General features: G+C 42.5%; 1 protein-coding gene across 1 annotated transcript in view; it reads left to right on the top strand.

The window, feature by feature from the left end:
- LOC130312887 (vomeronasal type-2 receptor 26-like) overlaps positions 1 to 4,965 on the top strand; it is a 30,948-nt gene extending 25,983 nt beyond the window's left edge. Inside the window, exon 3 of the mRNA XM_056552612.1 lies at positions 4,058 to 4,965. Coding sequence (XP_056408587.1) covers positions 4,058 to 4,965 — 908 coding nt within the window. The remainder of the gene's footprint in view (positions 1 to 4,057) is intronic.
- The last annotated feature ends 12,457 nt before the right edge of the window (positions 4,966 to 17,422 follow it).

The following is a 17,422-nucleotide window of genomic DNA, read 5'->3' as shown; positions in this document are numbered from 1 at the left end:
AACACTGTATTTAGCACAGAGACAGAGTAACAGGTGAAAAATGGTAAAAAGGCACTAAAGTTCACACTAATATGACTTATTTCTGAACAGCAGCAGGACCCAACAGTGCAGCACCACAAAAAAAAATCCAGGGATTAAACCCTAAATTGCACTCTGTCACACAATTCTGAGCAGCAGAAGATTTGTGGAGGAAATAAAAATAAACTCAATTGGGCTGATAAATGAGGAGATAAGATGCTTCAGAAAGTTCAGGCAGCTTGGAGATCTGTATGAGGCAGTTGACAGCTATCTGCCCCTCTCTGCTGCAATGCTCAATAACGTGAATAGGAGGTTTAGCAATCAATGATCCTTCTCAGTGTAACAACACAGCACTCTGCACTCCTGTCTTTCCCTAATGCTGATGTGACTAGCAGTTGCAGTGTAACGCTGTGGTATGAGCTATTCACACGCACGCAGTCCTGTCCTCTCCATCTGAGTGCATAGATGAAATGAAGAGAGGCAAGATGGCCGCCGATTATATAGGGGCTGTGACATCACAGGGGTCAGTGAACACTGATAGGCTGCATCTCACATGTGAATCAGGGTCAGCCCGCCTACCTTCATTCCCGCCGCTGTTTCCCGCCCTCCCATAATCCCCTGCCCCATGTACTCACATGTGGATCCGCCATCTTAGATCTCCAATAGCCTGGAACGCTGTAAAATGGAGTTTAATGAAGCAATTTGCGTGATAAAATCACGGCAATATTCGTATTCATTGCAAATCGAATTTTTCATGTAATTCGTAACGAATTCGGGTTCGTCAACTTCGATTCGCTCATCTCTACTCATTATGTCCCTAAAGGGGACATCAGATTGCTAATACTGTTCAGTGCTATGCATAGGCATAGCGCTGATCAGTATTATTGGTGATCTTCTGCTCTGGTCCGCTGGAAGGCAGAGGTAGGTGATGGGACCTCCGTCCACCATCTTGGCTAATCTGATCCCGATGTGCATTCAGAAAAGCAATTACAATCACCGTACTGCCGCAGATGCCGTGATTTGTATTGATCACAGCATCTGATGGGTTAATGGTGGACAAGAGCGTGATCACTGATGTCTGCCATTACCAGTGGGTCCCTGGCTGCTTTGGTGCTAGGGTCATGTACAAGACATAAATGCACGTCCTGGTAAGCGAAGTACCAAAGCATCAGGACATAAATTTACGTCCATTGTCCTTAAGGGGTTAATCATGCACAATGTTTAGTGGGTCCACCCCTGAAACATAGTGTTCGGCCTGCTCCTGTCACCCAGAAGTTCGGAGATACCAGGTTTGCCGGGCTTGGCTCACTCATCTCTATCCATAAATATAAAATGTTAATGTGCAAGAAGTGCAAGGTGTAGACACAAATCCGCATATATTATCATTAAAACCATAAGTTGCCAAAAGAAATGAATGTGCAAATACTAAAACTAATCCTATTTGGGTCAGGGAACGCTAATGTATTATTGAAGGGGTACTCCGGTGCTTACACTTCTTTTCCCCTATCTAAAGAATAGGGGATAAGATGCCTGATCGCGGGAGTCCCACCGCTGGGGACCCCCGTGATCTTGCACAAGGCACCCCGTTTGTAATCAGTCCACGGAGCGCCTCAATGCAAGCTATCACGCCCCCTCCCGTAGGCTTGCATTGAGGGGCGGAGTGTGACGTCACACGGGGGCGGAGGCGTGACGTCACACGCCGCCGGCCCGGTGGTCGCCCGTTAACAGACCCGGAGCAAACACGCTCCGGGGACTGATTACAAACGGGGGGGCCGCGTGCAAGATCACAGGGGTCCCCAGCAGCGGGACTCCCGCGATCAGGCATCTTATCCCCTTTCCTTAGGATAGGGGAAAAGATGTGTAAGCACCGGAGTACCCCTTTAAGCTGCATTTCATTTAGTCAAAGACTCCATACCAACACTATTCTAGTTTATAAGATACATGCATGCATGTCCCCACTCTGTGGCCACTCAGAGCAGAAGGAAACCCGGAAGCCAATCATGTCCCTTGCATCCCGGCTGCTATGGCGACCTTCACACCTCTTCTCTTCACAGTTGCCATTCACTATTGTAGTTGAGCTGCAGCCATCTTTATTCAGAGCAGAGGCATAGCTATATGGTTTGCAGTGGTAGCAGTCGCATTGGGGCCCTGGTGCCTAAGGCGGCCCCAAAGCACATCTGCCCTATAAGAGACCAGTATTATAATTTACACATGGGGCCCTGTTGCAGATTTTACATCAGGGCCCAAAAGCTACAAGTTACCTCTCTGATTCCGGGCATACTAAGCTGCCTTTGTACATAACTGCCCTAGTGTATATGCTGCTACTGCAATTTCTCTGATGAATACTGATGCCAGCAATGTGTTTAATACAGCAATCCACAACTACACAGCAGCCAAGAAACATAGGCCCTCATTTACTATTGCAAACCCAACATGTTTTGTCAGGTTGTGGGCTAGAAATTGTCTTCGCCAGAATTGAGAAAAACCTGACTAACTCTCAATTTTATGGAGAATACCCGAAAAAGGGGCATCACCATCGGGAAAAGGGGGCATGGCTATAGAAAAGGGGCCTGTTCCCGACACAAAAACCCAACATATTTACTAAGGTTTCCACAGAAAATATAGTGGATTTGAGCTGAGGAAAACCCGACAGATCAGAGCACATGTAAAAAAAGCTAAATGTAGGGAAACCTTAGTAAATACCGTGGGAAAAGAATTGTTGGGTATTAAAAGCCACAAAGAAACCTACACTCCACTCTAAATAAATCAGGGCCATAAAGTAAGTATGTTTCAATATTATACAAGGTAACTGTGCCCCGCCCTCATTTCAAATCTATTGTAAAAGAGATAAACACATAACAATAGGTGTAGTGCTTAAAGGGGTATTCCAGTATTTTTTTTTATTTGACTATGCTGCTGGGGCTTTGAAGTTAGAGTAGTTCGTAATATAGAGTCTGTACCTGTGTGTGACTGTTTTCTCACAATTCTTCTGTCATTTTAACTCCAATATTTATTTTTACCAGCATACAAAATGACTGTTGTCTCAGATTTTTCCCAGCTTGCAATGCAAACGAGACCTGATTCACTAGTCAGCTGATGGCAGGGAGCCTGTCTGACTCAATGGGTGGAGCGATCGCTTCGTGGGAGAGAAATCATTCTGCAACTAATTCAACAGCTGTAGGCACCCTGATTGAAAACCACGCTGATTTGAATGGATGCAGCTCATTTATGTTTCAATGGGTGAGGTAGCTGATGTGTGGGAGGGAGGAAGATGGAATTGTGGTATTTGTAGTCAAAAAAAGAAAGATCAAACAGGAAATACTAGGTCACAAACAGCTAGCCACAGTGTTATGGTAATTCACAACATGACCATTTAGCCCCAAGACAAGCGCAGACCCTTTCTAAGCATATCCATTACTGTCTGCCAGGTACGTACTAAAATCACTTTATGCTGGATAACCCCTTTAAATACTCTAAGCATTGCTCAGCAAATCGATGTGAAAATGCTAAATAACAGAAGCCCGGAGCCAAATGTAAGCACCAAATCGCTGGCCCAGATTGTCTTCCAGCTCGTCTATTTTCACACACCTTGCAAGACCCTCTCTATATTCAGCCCCTTTAATCTTCTTATACACCACCGCATCATTCTTGGGGGAAGCAGCACCAATTTACAACACTTACTCTAATTTTTTAGACTAAATGCACATGATTATATTAGCTCCAACAAATTATTTAAATTAGAACAAGAAATAACATGCAGGTAAGTGATGATGTCATTCCCCTTGTCCAAATCTAGAAAAAAAATTACCTCCCCCTTCATACATATACATCCCAGCTTCAGTCTCACAACTGATGTCTATTTATGAAGGGGGAGGAGAAATCAGGCCAAAACAGATTGAAGACGCATTGCTCATAATGCTGGAGACCACCTCCATTGCTGTGTACACAAGGAAAGGCATAGCTATCTTTAATTAAGATAGAGAAATAGACAAATGATAAATAGTATATAATTTTAACATGTAATAATATATTCCTACAGACTCTGAGAACTGCATGAAATGCCAAAGTGATGAATGGCCAAATCAGAAGAGAGACCGATGCCTGCCCAAAGTCATGGATTTCATCTCTTACCAGAATGACACAATGGCTTCTGTGTTCTCATGTGTCTCCATCTTCGGATGTCTTGTGACTGGCTCCATATTTAAGATATTTATTTCTTACCGGGACATTCCTATTGTTAAAGCTAATAACCGGAACCTGAGTTATCTCCTCCTGGTCTCCATCCTCCTCAGCTTCCTCTCTGTCTTCTTGTTTCTTGGTTGTCCCAGTGATGTCACTTGTAGATTACGTGAAACCAGTTTTGGAGTCTTCTTCTCTGTCGCCGTCTCTTCGCTTCTCGCCAAGACCATTATGGTTTGTGTTGCTTTTAAGTCCACCAAGCCTGGAAGTCCCTGGAGAAAATGGCTGAGTGTGAAGTTGCCCTATACCATAGTGTTGTTGTTTTCTTCCATTCAAGTTGGAATCTGTGTTATCTGGTTGTCTATCTCTCCCCCATTCCAGGACCTGGACACTCAGTCTTATCCTGGGAAGATCATCATTCAGTGTAATACAGGTTCAGATATCTGGTTCTACTCCATGTTGGGTTATCTGGGGTTCCTGGCAGCGGTGAGCTTTGTTTTGGCTTTCATGGTGAGGACATTACCGGACACTTTCAATGAAGCCAAGTACATCACCTTCAGCATGCTGCTGTTCTGCAGTGTCTGGATCGCCATGATCCCGGCTTATCTGAGCACCACAGGGAAATCCATGGTGGCTACGGAGATCTTTGCAGTAATGGCGTCCAGTGCTGGACTTTTAGGGTGTGTGTTTTTCCCAAAATGTTTTATCATTTTATATAAATCTGAAATTAATAGAAAAACGGATCTGCTGGGGAAAAGGAAGGAATGACTGGAAAATATCCACCTCTCACTCTGAATAGTAATTATATTTGGATATGATTCCATTATTTCCAATAATTGCTGCATTTGTTACAATACATAATTCATAATAACTTCTTTAAAGATTGGAAATCTTTGTGTAATATTAGTAGATTTACCTCTTTCTGTATGAGAATGTAGTTTTAAATAAACACATAAAGTAACTTTATGTGTCTGAATGCTCTTAGATGACTCCACCATAGCTCAGAAGCAGATCTGTTTTTTTCTTTATATTTAACCTGCCAGGTTGTGGTGTAAAACCATTGTTTTGTTGTTGCCACTGCTTGTCGTTTGTGTGTTTGTGATTTAAATGATTACAATTCCCATGACTCTTTCCTGCAGTCACCGATATTGGCCCTGATTAACTATTGTAAACCCGACATGTTTTGTTGGGTTGTGCACCAGAAATTCTGTCTGCACCAGAATTGAAAAAAACCTGAACAACTCTCAATTTTACTTAGAAAACCTGAAAAAGGGTCATGACAGTCAGGAAAAGCTGGCGTAGACACTGAAAAGGGGGCGTGCCCCAGATATTTTCACAAAAGCCCAACATAAAATGTGGGGATTTTAGCTGAGGAAAACCCGACAGATCAGAGCATGTGTACAAAAAGCACAATGTAGGGATACGTGCAAAATATTGGGAAACTTCACTCCAATCTTAGTTAATCAGGGCAATTGCCTATGTTTGTAGTTACTCGCTTCTCTATTGCAAGATAAAATCAATTTCATGCTGTTCTACTACTGACTGACACTGCACAATCTGTTGTTCAGTATATAAGTTAGGGAAAGAGGAAAAAGTGCTATGAACTGTAAAAGTCTACCTGAGCTTTAAGAAGACATGATATTGTATTGGATAATAATGTCATAATGTGTCTGACATTGTAAATTTATGTTTGACTCACAGACACCTACATATATACTGGTAGAAGACAATACATATCTCCTAATTACTGTCTCATTGACAACCTAATTTAATTTCAAAGTTAAGGCGACACTTGAAAGCAAAGAAACAATTTTTTTTTTTTACAAATCAAAAGCCGGAAAAATTATTCATTTTTGGGATCATGAAGATGTTTAGGCCTTGAAGTAGCAGGGGTGGTGGCAGAAGTAGATGCAGCATTACTGTGTAACACAACGTACAGGAGAGGAGGATTTGTGCTTGTGCAGGTTTGATAGTAGTGGGCAGTAGCAGGGGTGGCGGCCAGGTGAGAGATGTAGCAAGTGGACAGAAGGGGTAGTGAACTGGTGGTAGGTGAAGTAATGGACAGCAGGGGTGCTGGACTGGTGGTTGGTGTAGCGAATGGACAGCATAGGTAGTGGACTGGTGGTAGTTGTCATGCCAGGGTGTGACACTCTAGCAGATTATCCCCACCTCCTTGAAACTTTGCTCAGAATTAAAAAGGCAATGTTGTAAGTTTGCCACGAATAGAGGATATGCTGAATGCTCTCTCTAGACTTTTGTGGTTTAGTGTGCTTGAACTGAGATCTGGGTAATGTCAGGTACTCATGAAATAGAATTAGCAGAAGAAGACAGACTTTATCTGTCCTTTGGGATTCTTCCAAGTTTGCTCCTGCCACATATTCCTTGCAGAAATATGTTGGGGATATGTTTTTTCCCCCAGCAAGCCAGATTTTTCCCCTCACAGTGCCCCAAGCCAGCCATGTCCCCTCGTTTTGACCTTTTGGAGATGATTTCTTTATACACCTACTAGTCAACTTTAACTTTTAATGTTTTGAACTGCATTCTTATCTAACAACCAGATAGGTATACTGTGTGTTTAATTAAACAAAAAAATATATGTACAGGTGCTTTAGAAGGCTAATGCATGTTTAATGTACACCCTTTTTGAGCTGTTACAACCTGGTAGGTAAACTGTTTGAATAAACCAAGAATATATACATGCAGGCGCTTAACAAATCTAATGCATGTTAAAATTTCACATAGCGTTACCATACTTTTGTCTTAAACTTTGTTAAATACGTTAGTTTGATAAAAACAAAATAAAAATGAGTTAAAAATGTTAGTTTGATTGGGGAAAAAAACTGATTTCAGGGGGGTCGACTGCTGGGACCCCCGAGATCTCCAGAACAGGATCTGTCTCAGTGAGGAGATGGCACATAGTCTCCTCTGTCCTCCATGCGTTACCTGTATTAACCTCTTGGGGATGTAGGGCATGCCTGTACATCCTGCACCCGCTCCCACAATATAAAGCAGTGTCACACGGTGTCATATCGGGTCGGTCCCGGCGGCTAACGGTAGCTGGGACCCGGGACTAATAGCATGTGTCACCGATCGCGGTGATGCGCACTATTAACCCTTTAGATGTGGCAATTAACCCGTTCAGGACCCATGATGTAACGTTACGTCCCGACACCCTAGGTCTTAAGGACCCATGACGTACAGTTATGTCATAGGCAGTTCCGTTTCCGCCGTGCGCCGGGCGGAGATCGGACCGGGATGCCTGCTGAAATCATTCAGCATGCATCCCGTGCAAATGCCCAGGGGGGTCATCAGACCCCCCCATGTCGGCGATTGCGGCAAATCGCAAGGGAATTCACACTTGCGATTTGTGCGATTCCGGGTCATTACTGGTCTATAGTGACCCGGTGACCCGGAATGTAAGGGGGATCCTGGGTGTCTAAGACACCCAGGATCCCCCTGAAGCAACCCCTCCTATCCCTGCTATTGGTGGTCTAGACGCAACCACCAATAGTAGATCGGGGGCGGGGGGGTTTACTTTCGTTTTCCCCGTCCTGCCTTCCCACAATAGGCGGGGCAGGACGGGGAAACGACGGGGACCGGCGCCGAAGATCCACTTACTGATCCGGGCGGGCGACGGAGGCTGCGGGCGACGGAGATTGGCGGGCAGCGATGAAGTGCAGCTGGATCCGACGGAAGCCGGTGAGTTGCCTAGCAACATCTGGAGGGTACAGTTTGAGACCATTATACAGTGGTCTCTAACTGTAGCCCTCCAGGTGTTGCAAAACTACAACTCCCAGCATGCTCAGACTGCTGTTTGGGCATGTTGGAATATGTAGTTTTGCAACAGCTGGAGGGCTACAGTTTGAGACCACTATACAGTGGTCCCTAAACTGTAGCCCTCCAGATCTTGCAAAACTACAACTACTAGCATTCCGAAACAACTGTTTGCTGTCAGGGCATGCTGGGAATTGTAGTTTTGCAACAGCTGGAGGACCACAGTTTGGAGATTACTTTGCAGTGTTCTCTAAAACTGTAGCCCTCCAGATGTTGCGAAACTGCTAATTCCAGCATGTCCAAACAGCAATCAGCTGTCTTGGCATGCTTGGAGTTGTAGTTGCGTACCTCCAGCTATTGCATAACTACATCTCCCAGCATGCCCTTCGGCGATCAGTACATGCTGGGAGTTGTAGTTTTGCAACAGCTGGAGGCAGACTGGTTGGAAAATACTGAGTTAGGTAACAGAACCTAACTGAAGGTTTTCCAACCAGTGTGTCTCCAGCTGTTGCAAAAGTACAACTCCCAGCATGCACGGTCAGTCAGTACATGCTGGGAGTTGTAGTTTTGAAACAGCTGGAGGTTTGCCCCCCCCCCCCCCCCGTGTGAATGTACAGGGTACATTCACATGGGCAGGTTTACAGTAAGTTTCCTGCTTCAACTTTGGGCTGCGGTAAATTTTTCGCCGGAGCTCAAACTCCTAGCGGGAAACTCACCGTAACACGTCAGTGTGAATGTACCCTAAAAACACTACACTAACACATAAGAAAGAGTAAAACACAACATATTCACCCCTTACACTGTCCCCCCCCCCAATAAAAATTTAAATCATATTGTATGGCAGTGTTTCCAAAACGGAGCCTCCAGCTGTTGCAAAACAACAACTCCCAGCATTTCCAGACATCCACTGACTGTCCAGGCACGCTGGTAATTTAGCAACAGCTGGAGGCACCCTGTTTGGTAATCACTGGCGTAGAATACCCCTATGTCCACCCCTATGCAATCCCTAATTTAGTCCTCAAATGCGCACTGAGCTCTCTCACTTTGGAGCCCTGTCGTATTTCAAGGAAACAGTTTAGGCCCCATATGGGGTATCTCCGTACTCGGGAGAAATTGCACTACAAATTTTGGGGGGCTTTTTCTCCTTTTACCCCTTATGAAAAGGAAAAGTTGGGGGCTACACCAGCTTGTTAGTGTAAAAAAATTTACACTAACATGCTGGTGTTGCCCTATACTTTTTTTTTTCACAAGTGTTAATAGGAAAAAAAGACCACCAAAATTTGTAACGCAATTTTTCCTGAGTACAGAAATACCCCATATTTAGGCGTAAAATGCTCTGTGGGCGCACAACAAGGCTCAGGAGTGAGAGCGCACTATGCACATTTGAGGCCTAAATTGGTGATTTGCACAGGGGTGTCTGATTTTACAGCGGTTCTGACATAAACGCAAAAAAATAAATACCCACATGTGATCCCATTTTGGAAACTAAACCCCTCAAGTAATGTAATAAGGGGTACAGTGAACATTTATGCCCCACAGGTGTCTGACAGATTTTTGGAACAGTGGTCCGTGAAAATGAAAAATTACATTTTTCATTTGCACAGCCCACTGTTCAAAAGATCTGTCAAACGCCAGTGGGGTGTAAATACTCACTGCACCCCTTATTAAATTCTGTGAGGGGTGTAGTTTCCAAAATAGGGTCACATGTGGGAGGTCCACTGTTCTGGCACCACGGGGGGCTTTGTATACGCACATGGCCCCAAATTTTTTTCCCAAAAGCTCAATGGCGCTCCTTCTCTTCTGAGCATTGTAGTGCGCAAGCAGAGCATTTGATGTCCACACATGGGGTATTTCCATACTCAGAAGGGATGGGGTTACAAATTTTGGGGGGTCTTTTCTGCTATTAACCCTTGCAAAAATGTGAAATTTGGGGGGAAGCACATATTTTAGTGTAAACATATTTCTTTTTTTACATATGCAAAAGTCGTGAAACCCCTGTGGGGTATTAAGGCTCACTTTATTCCTTGTTACGTTCCTCAAGGGGTCTAGTTTCCAAAATGGTATGCCATGTGTTTTTTTTCTTTGATGTTCTGGCACCATAGGGGCTTCCTAAATGCGACATGCCCCCCGAGCTTCATTCATTTCTATGGGAGTGCCGATGATGCCCAAATGCTGTACTTGGATCTCTTCAGCACTCTCATAACAAATGAATGGAGCAGGTACCATCTGCCGCATGCGCTCCTCAATGAGAGACGGATCCTGTTCTGGAGATTTCGGGGGTCCTAGCAGTTGACTCCCAAATATCATTTTTTCCCCCAATCAAGCTAACATTTTTAACAAATTTTTATTTAGGGTTTATCAAACTAACAAATGTAACTAATTTTAAGAAAATAGTATGATAACAATGTGAACTTTTAACATGCATTAATTTATTCAAACAGTTTACCTACCAGGTTGTAACAGCACAAAAAAACAGAGTGCACATTAAACATGCATTAGCCTTATAAAGCGCCTATATCTATCTATCTATGTATATATATTCCCAAAAAATTCCAGAGGAGCAGCACAACCATATAAGTCAAGGAGGTGCCAGCAGCAAGGGAGCCCGGTCAAGGCAGTTTACACATCCAACGCAGTAAGCCGCGGCACTGGATAAGGTGCAAATAAAAAGTGATTTATTCCATACTAATACAGAGCAACGTTTCAGCTACCATGCAGCCTTTTTCTAGCATCATAGTAGTGACAAACAAAGGTATATATAGGTGTACAGGTGATTAAAATATTAAGAGTATGCAATCAAATCATTAAGGCATACAAGTATATAAAAGTGCAAAACATGATAAGATGCAGGGTAAATCTACCACTGTAATATAGAATGGAGAGTGATTAGTGCAATTGATAAAATCGGTGCAGGTCAAAGGCTGCTAGACATTATAAAAAGTACAAAATAATTTAACAATCTTAATTACAAAACATGTGTATAAACGCAAAATAATTAGATAGGCGGAACATGATGGCTGCACTCACCCTCAATACCATAAAAGGAGAACGCCATAGTGTGTTGTATACATCCTGGAGTGTGTAGCGTGTCGGTAGCCGGAGGCGCCAGGTCACGTGACACCCTCTGCTACCGCACATCACTTCCAATGTTAAGGTAATCATACTGAACAACCTTCGTTGCCAGGGAGAAAGTCAGGCAAACATACTTCCGGGACGCGGCTGGTCACGTGAGAGTCACATGATCCAGCCTCGCTCCGTTCATATCCGTGCCCACTTCCTCTTCTGCTCAGATCGCACAGATGAGAGGAATATCTATATTAAGAAAGGGCAAAGGCAGCAATGGGATCGTCACCCCTGGCAACCCTTAAGCATGAGCAAAAATAATAATTAATTTGCAAGTTATAGAAAAAGATAGTAAAGGTAAGTATGAACAAGAAATAATGAAAATCAATGATCTGTAAATTAATTGAATACATTAAAATAAAATTAAAATAAATAAAAAATAAAGAATAAAATAAAAAAAAAATAAAAATAAAAAATAAAAATTGAAAGATTAAAAATAAATTTTTTTTTTAAATAAAAAATAATAAATAAATAAAAATGAAAAAATGAATGTAGATGCTAGAAATGTGCCATAAATAAATCTAGTAGTACATCATTGGTGTAATGCACAGTACCTGGTTCCACACATCTGAGCCATCACTTATAGGCACGTTTCTCCCTCTCACCTCCAGGTCTTCTCTTACCCCCGCACTATGGTACTACAATTGTGCTGACAGGGATTCCTCCGGTACCCACAGGCATATTATATGCCTTGTGGGACTCGGAGTGAGTTTTACCATATACAAGGTGGTCATATAGCCTGGGGGTGCCATACATACACTCTGAGCATTCAACTACAGGTTCTATGTCTTGCAGACACCATGAATCAAATAAATTAAAAATAAGTAAATGAATCGAAAAATTTATAAAAATAATAAAATTGGAAGTGAAGGATAAAGAGATAGACAAATTAGGTAGTGGTAAGAATAAATACACTCATATGGGGCTGTTACAGGGTGTTACAGGGTGTAGGTCCCATTAGAATTGTTCATTGCACCGTTCGAAGCAGCTTACTCAACGGACAATCATACATTTAATATGGTAGAAATTGATGTTGAGAGGTGACTGCAGCCTATCGTCTTCTCGCCAATCTGAAATGCAAAAGAACTATGTATAAATATTTAAAAATGTCTTATATATTAATATTTAGTCACTACTTACTAAACTGGGGCTATGCTTAATAAATTTGCGGAGTAACAGTAAAGTCCACATTGAGTCCATTCAGACGAAGTGACCCAAGTTGGTAATTCCATCTTAGTTCCGTCTTTTTCAGTTTACTCATGCTGTCCCCATCTCTTTTGAGAGGGGGAGTGTGGTCTAAAAGAACAAATTTTAAATCCCACTCGGAATGACACATCTCAGTGAAATGCTTGGATACGGGTAAATCCAAGCGTTTCTTTCTTATTGTATACCTATAATGGTTAATACACGTTTTGAAATCCCATGTGGTCTCGCCCACATAGACGAGACCACATGGGCATATCAATGCGTATACTACAAATGTAGAAGTACAGGTTAAGTAATGTTTCAGTCTATATACTTTATCCGTTTTGGGGTGAGTGAACTGTCCCCCTTTCAACATCAGGGGACAGTTGAATCACTGACAACACGGGAATGAACCCCTATTTTTGACTGACAAATATTTCTGTGATGATATCTGTCTGGACACATCCGCCTTTATTAATCTGTCCCTGAGATTGCGAGACCTCCGATAGGACATCAGAGGTAAACTCGCAAACTCAGGGATAGCTGAGAAACTAACTTTTAACACTTTACAATGTCTGTCAACAACTCCGGTCAATTGGCCGGAGTCTTCACCAAACATGGACACAAAAGCCAATCTTGTTTGGGAATTTTTAGGTCTTGACTCATAAATTAACTTTTTGCGATCCATTTTTATCACCTTCTGCTTGCTCTACTCCAGGAGGCGTGGAGGGTATCCCCGTCTCCTGAAGTTCGCAACCATCTTGTTTAAGGCTGGTTCAACTTCTTTATCTTGCTCGATAATCCGCCTTGCCCTCATCATCTGGCTAGTTGGCAATGAGCGGACCATCGAGCGAAGATGGTTACTTTTGAAATGTAGGGTAGAATTAGAGTCCATAGGTTTAACATAAAGATTGGTGACTAGACGGTGTTCATAAATGGAAACCAAAGTGTCTAAAAAATTAACAGACTCCTGTGATGCAGTTAAAGTAAATTTGTGTTCGAGGCTCCATACGTGTACTAGTGACAGGAAAGATTGCCTACATACCTATACAAGATCTTACCCTAGCATAGCGGTCTGAGTTGTGCCATAACCGCGCAATGAGGGCACGCCTATAGAGGGCATGAACTATAGTGAAGGAATAAGATAAGGGAGGGTTGGGCGGGTTCCACAAATGACACGTGCTCCGCCCCTGTAGGAGAGGGGGAAGTTATATACACACGCCCCCACCTGTTCCCAATAAGCCCCACCTGGAAGTGCAGGGAGCGATATTTACTTCCGCCCCTCGCACAAATACAGCCCATCAGGCTTTATACTTGTGTTCGGGGCTCCATACATGTACAAGATCATACCCTAGCATAACAGTCTGAGTTGTGCCATAACCGCGCAATGAGGGCACGCCTATAGAGGGCAAAAAGCAACCATGCTAGGATGAATACAATTCCTGAAATAACACATCCTACATCCAGCATCAATCTTCACATACCCGAAGTAGACTATACCTAGTTTGCTGAAAGAGTAGCCCTGACCAAATAGTGACTACTAGAGGTGGTAACCATACCTTGGAAACTGGTAGTAACGTCCATATGTAAAGAATCAACCTGAGAATAATATTCCCTGCCAAATATACTAACTGAACTATACCTATTACCATCCCTACTTGTGACATTACTTCAAATGGACACGGAAATGCTAACTTCATGGCAGGTCTGACAAGCACCAATCCCCTGCTATTTAAGAGGCAAAAACTAAACTGACAGGTAAATGACAAGAAATATCTATCTACCTGATAGACCGTGTGGGTCATGTCGCCTGACAAGGTTCACAAAGGCACCTTACCTGGTTGAGACTGTAACAACAGACATACCTTACAAGCCACTGTACGGACCCAACTGGACTTGGAAGTGATGACCCGTTGCAGATGACAGCTCCCTGCGTGAGCAACGTACCTGTAGATGTGACCAGTGTTTAGGTGAACCATCATGCCTGTAGACGTGACAGGTCTTTGTGACACCGTCGTGCCTGAACTCGTCAAAGGTCCCCACGAAACCATCGAGCCTGTAGACATGACAAGTCTGTGTGAAATCATTGGGCCTGTAAACGTCACAGGTCTTTGTAAACAACTTTTTTTTCAAATACGTAAGTGTGAAATGCCATATTGAGATTGTATGCTATCTGAAACGTGTCAGATTACCTACATAACCATATCAAAATCAATTGCTCTGAAATGAGACAGCAGCAACCACGATTCAATCCCCGATCCTAAAGAAATTAGTCATGTAACTGTATATTAAATGCACAATATATCTGCAACTAAATGCTGGCCCTCCTTAAAAGAGAACGTGCAACTATGCCGGATTGTTGAATCTGTGTACTATAACAAAATGATAACGTCATCGAGAAATACAACAGACAAGGTTGTATCTGACCAGAAAACGTGTCAGGTCATAACAAATATAACAAATGACAAAATTGCTCTGAAAACGAGTCAGGTCATAACAAATATAACAAACGACAAAATTGTTCTGAAAACGTGTCAGGTCATAAACAAATATAACAAACGACAAAATTGCTCTGAAAACGAGTCAGTAGCAACTGGCATTACCTCTCAACCTAAAGAGGAGTCAGGCAACAGTGTAACATCATGAGTATTCCTGACAAGAAACCTGTATGAAGCTGGTGTGTTGTTCTGAAGGCGTGTCAGTAACAAAAATGACCAATTGTGTCCAATACCCTAACCAAATGATCTACATCCACTGTGTGCACCGCATGAAACATGTTAACCGTTTGTACGGCATAACCTGCTAACAGTATACCAAAAAGTCGCTACTCAAGACATGTCTGTAACAATAACCTATGTGTTGCATCCCCCCCTGCAGACGTAGGAGGTTTAAGAATATGTGCTCGATATATCTGCAATGAATGTAAGCACAATATGAATACTGTAATCGTATATTGTAAATATATGTACAGCCAGAGGTGCAACTGCTATTCAACACTAGGAACGAATGCACATAATAACCTACCCGCATACAACTATGGTAGTATGCAACAAATGCTGTGTACTGGTGCATGTATCATATACAAGCTGGGAGCGTAAGTACCGTGAAAACGTAAGGAACGTTATGAATTTATGCTCTAACACCATTATGAGTACAGCATACATGCCTAGAAAATAAAGTGTAAACAACATATATCTAAAAAGATAAAAGACAACGTGCAACTATGCTGGATAGTTGAATATGTCTACTATAAGTAACTGATAACATGGTCATGAAATACCACCGAGGAGGCTGTATCTGTCCTGAGAACTTCTCAGGTCCTGACAATAAACCACAATGTAATTGCTCTGAAAATTTGTCGGTAGCAACCAACATTAACCCCTTAAGCTGAAGGAGTCAGGCAAATTGGGCAACATCCTAACAAAGCTGCGTAAGCTTTCCGTATAAACACTATGCACGAATATGCAGTATGAAAGCTATGAGCATGAGTACAGTAAAGCTACGGGAGCATATGTGTAGTGTAGACTCTAAGGATGGAAATGCAGAAAAACTATAACCCATTTGCAGTACAACAAAATAAAGCTATGAACGTAACCAGACTACCAGACTATGAGCGTAACGTGCAACTATGCCAGATAGTTGAATCTGTTTACTATAACGAAATGCTAACATAATCGAGAAATACAACAGACGAGGTTGCATCTGACCTGAAAACGTGTCAGGTCATAAATACACAAATGACAAAATTGCTCTGAATATGAGTCAGTAGCAACCGACATTACCCCTTAACCTGAAGAGGAGTCAGGCAACAGGTTAACATTGTGAGTATTCCTGAAATTGGTTGCTCTGAATGTGAGTCAGTAACAACCGTGATTCAACCCCTAATCCTGAAGGAACGAGTCAGGTGACCGGGTAATGAACAGCTGATTAGTGCCACTAAAATGATAACCACCCTTTGAACGAGTACCTGTGCCGGATAGTTGAATATGTGTACTATAACTAACTGATAACGTAGTCGTGAAATACAACAGAAAAGGTTGTATCTGACCTGAGAACTTGTCAGGTCATGACAATAAACGACAATGCAATTGCTCTGAACGAGTCAGTAGCAACCGACATTGACCCCTTAACCTGAAGAGGAGTCAGGCAATAGGGCAACATCCTGACAAACCTGAGTGAACTTTCCATATAAAAGACTATGCACAAATACACAGAATGAAAGCTATGAACATACGTACAGTAAAAGCTACAGGAGCATGTGTGTAGTGTAGACGCTATGGATGAACATGCAGAATAAATACCATTACCCATGTACAGTAAATGCTATGGATGTTAGTGCAGAGAACATAACAGAATGAATGCTACATGTACGCAGAATAAGTACTACAACGTGTCAGCATAATAATTACTGCCATCGTATGTACAGAATGAATGCTACGAATGTCCGTGTAGTGTTTTGCTACAATTATATGTGCAATATACATGACATGAACATGTCTGTGGTATGAATACAACGAGCGTATATATGTGGTATAAATGCTATGAGCGTATAGTGGTATGATACTATGAGCAGTATAATGCTATGAGTATACTTGCGGTATCAATGCTAAGAGCGTATGTGCCTGATGTAGGCCATGTGTATGTGCAGTATAAATGCTACAAGTACCTGTGCAGTATAAGCATCGAGCATATGTGCTACAAATTAATATGTGGTATGATGCTATGAGGTATGAGTACTATGAGCAGTATAATGCTGTGAACATGCTATGAGCGCGTGGCCACAACTGCACGAAACAGCATGACACTATGTGTGAGAACTGTATGAAACCTGCGTGTATGAATGCGGTGAACGTGTGAACAACAAAACCATGACCGTGTGACCAATATAACTGCCATGAGGGTATGAAACCTGCGTGTATGAATGCGATGAACGTGTGAACAACAAAACCATAACCGTGTGACCAATATAACTGCCATGAGCGTATGAAACCTGCGTGTATGAATGCGGTGAACATGTGAACAACAAACCGTGAGCGTGTGACCACTATAACTGCCATGAGCGTATGAACCGTACGATTGCCATAGGCAGTATACTGCCTAACCAGTATGAAATACCATTAACATGAACCGAATGATACTTTGA

This window comes from Hyla sarda, chromosome 1 (genome assembly GCF_029499605.1).
Source record: "Hyla sarda isolate aHylSar1 chromosome 1, aHylSar1.hap1, whole genome shotgun sequence".
In the NCBI taxonomy this organism is placed as follows: Eukaryota; Metazoa; Chordata; class Amphibia; order Anura; family Hylidae; genus Hyla; species Hyla sarda.
The sequence above is the reverse complement of the archived record's forward strand: the minus strand, read 5'-3'. Positions and strand labels throughout refer to the sequence as shown.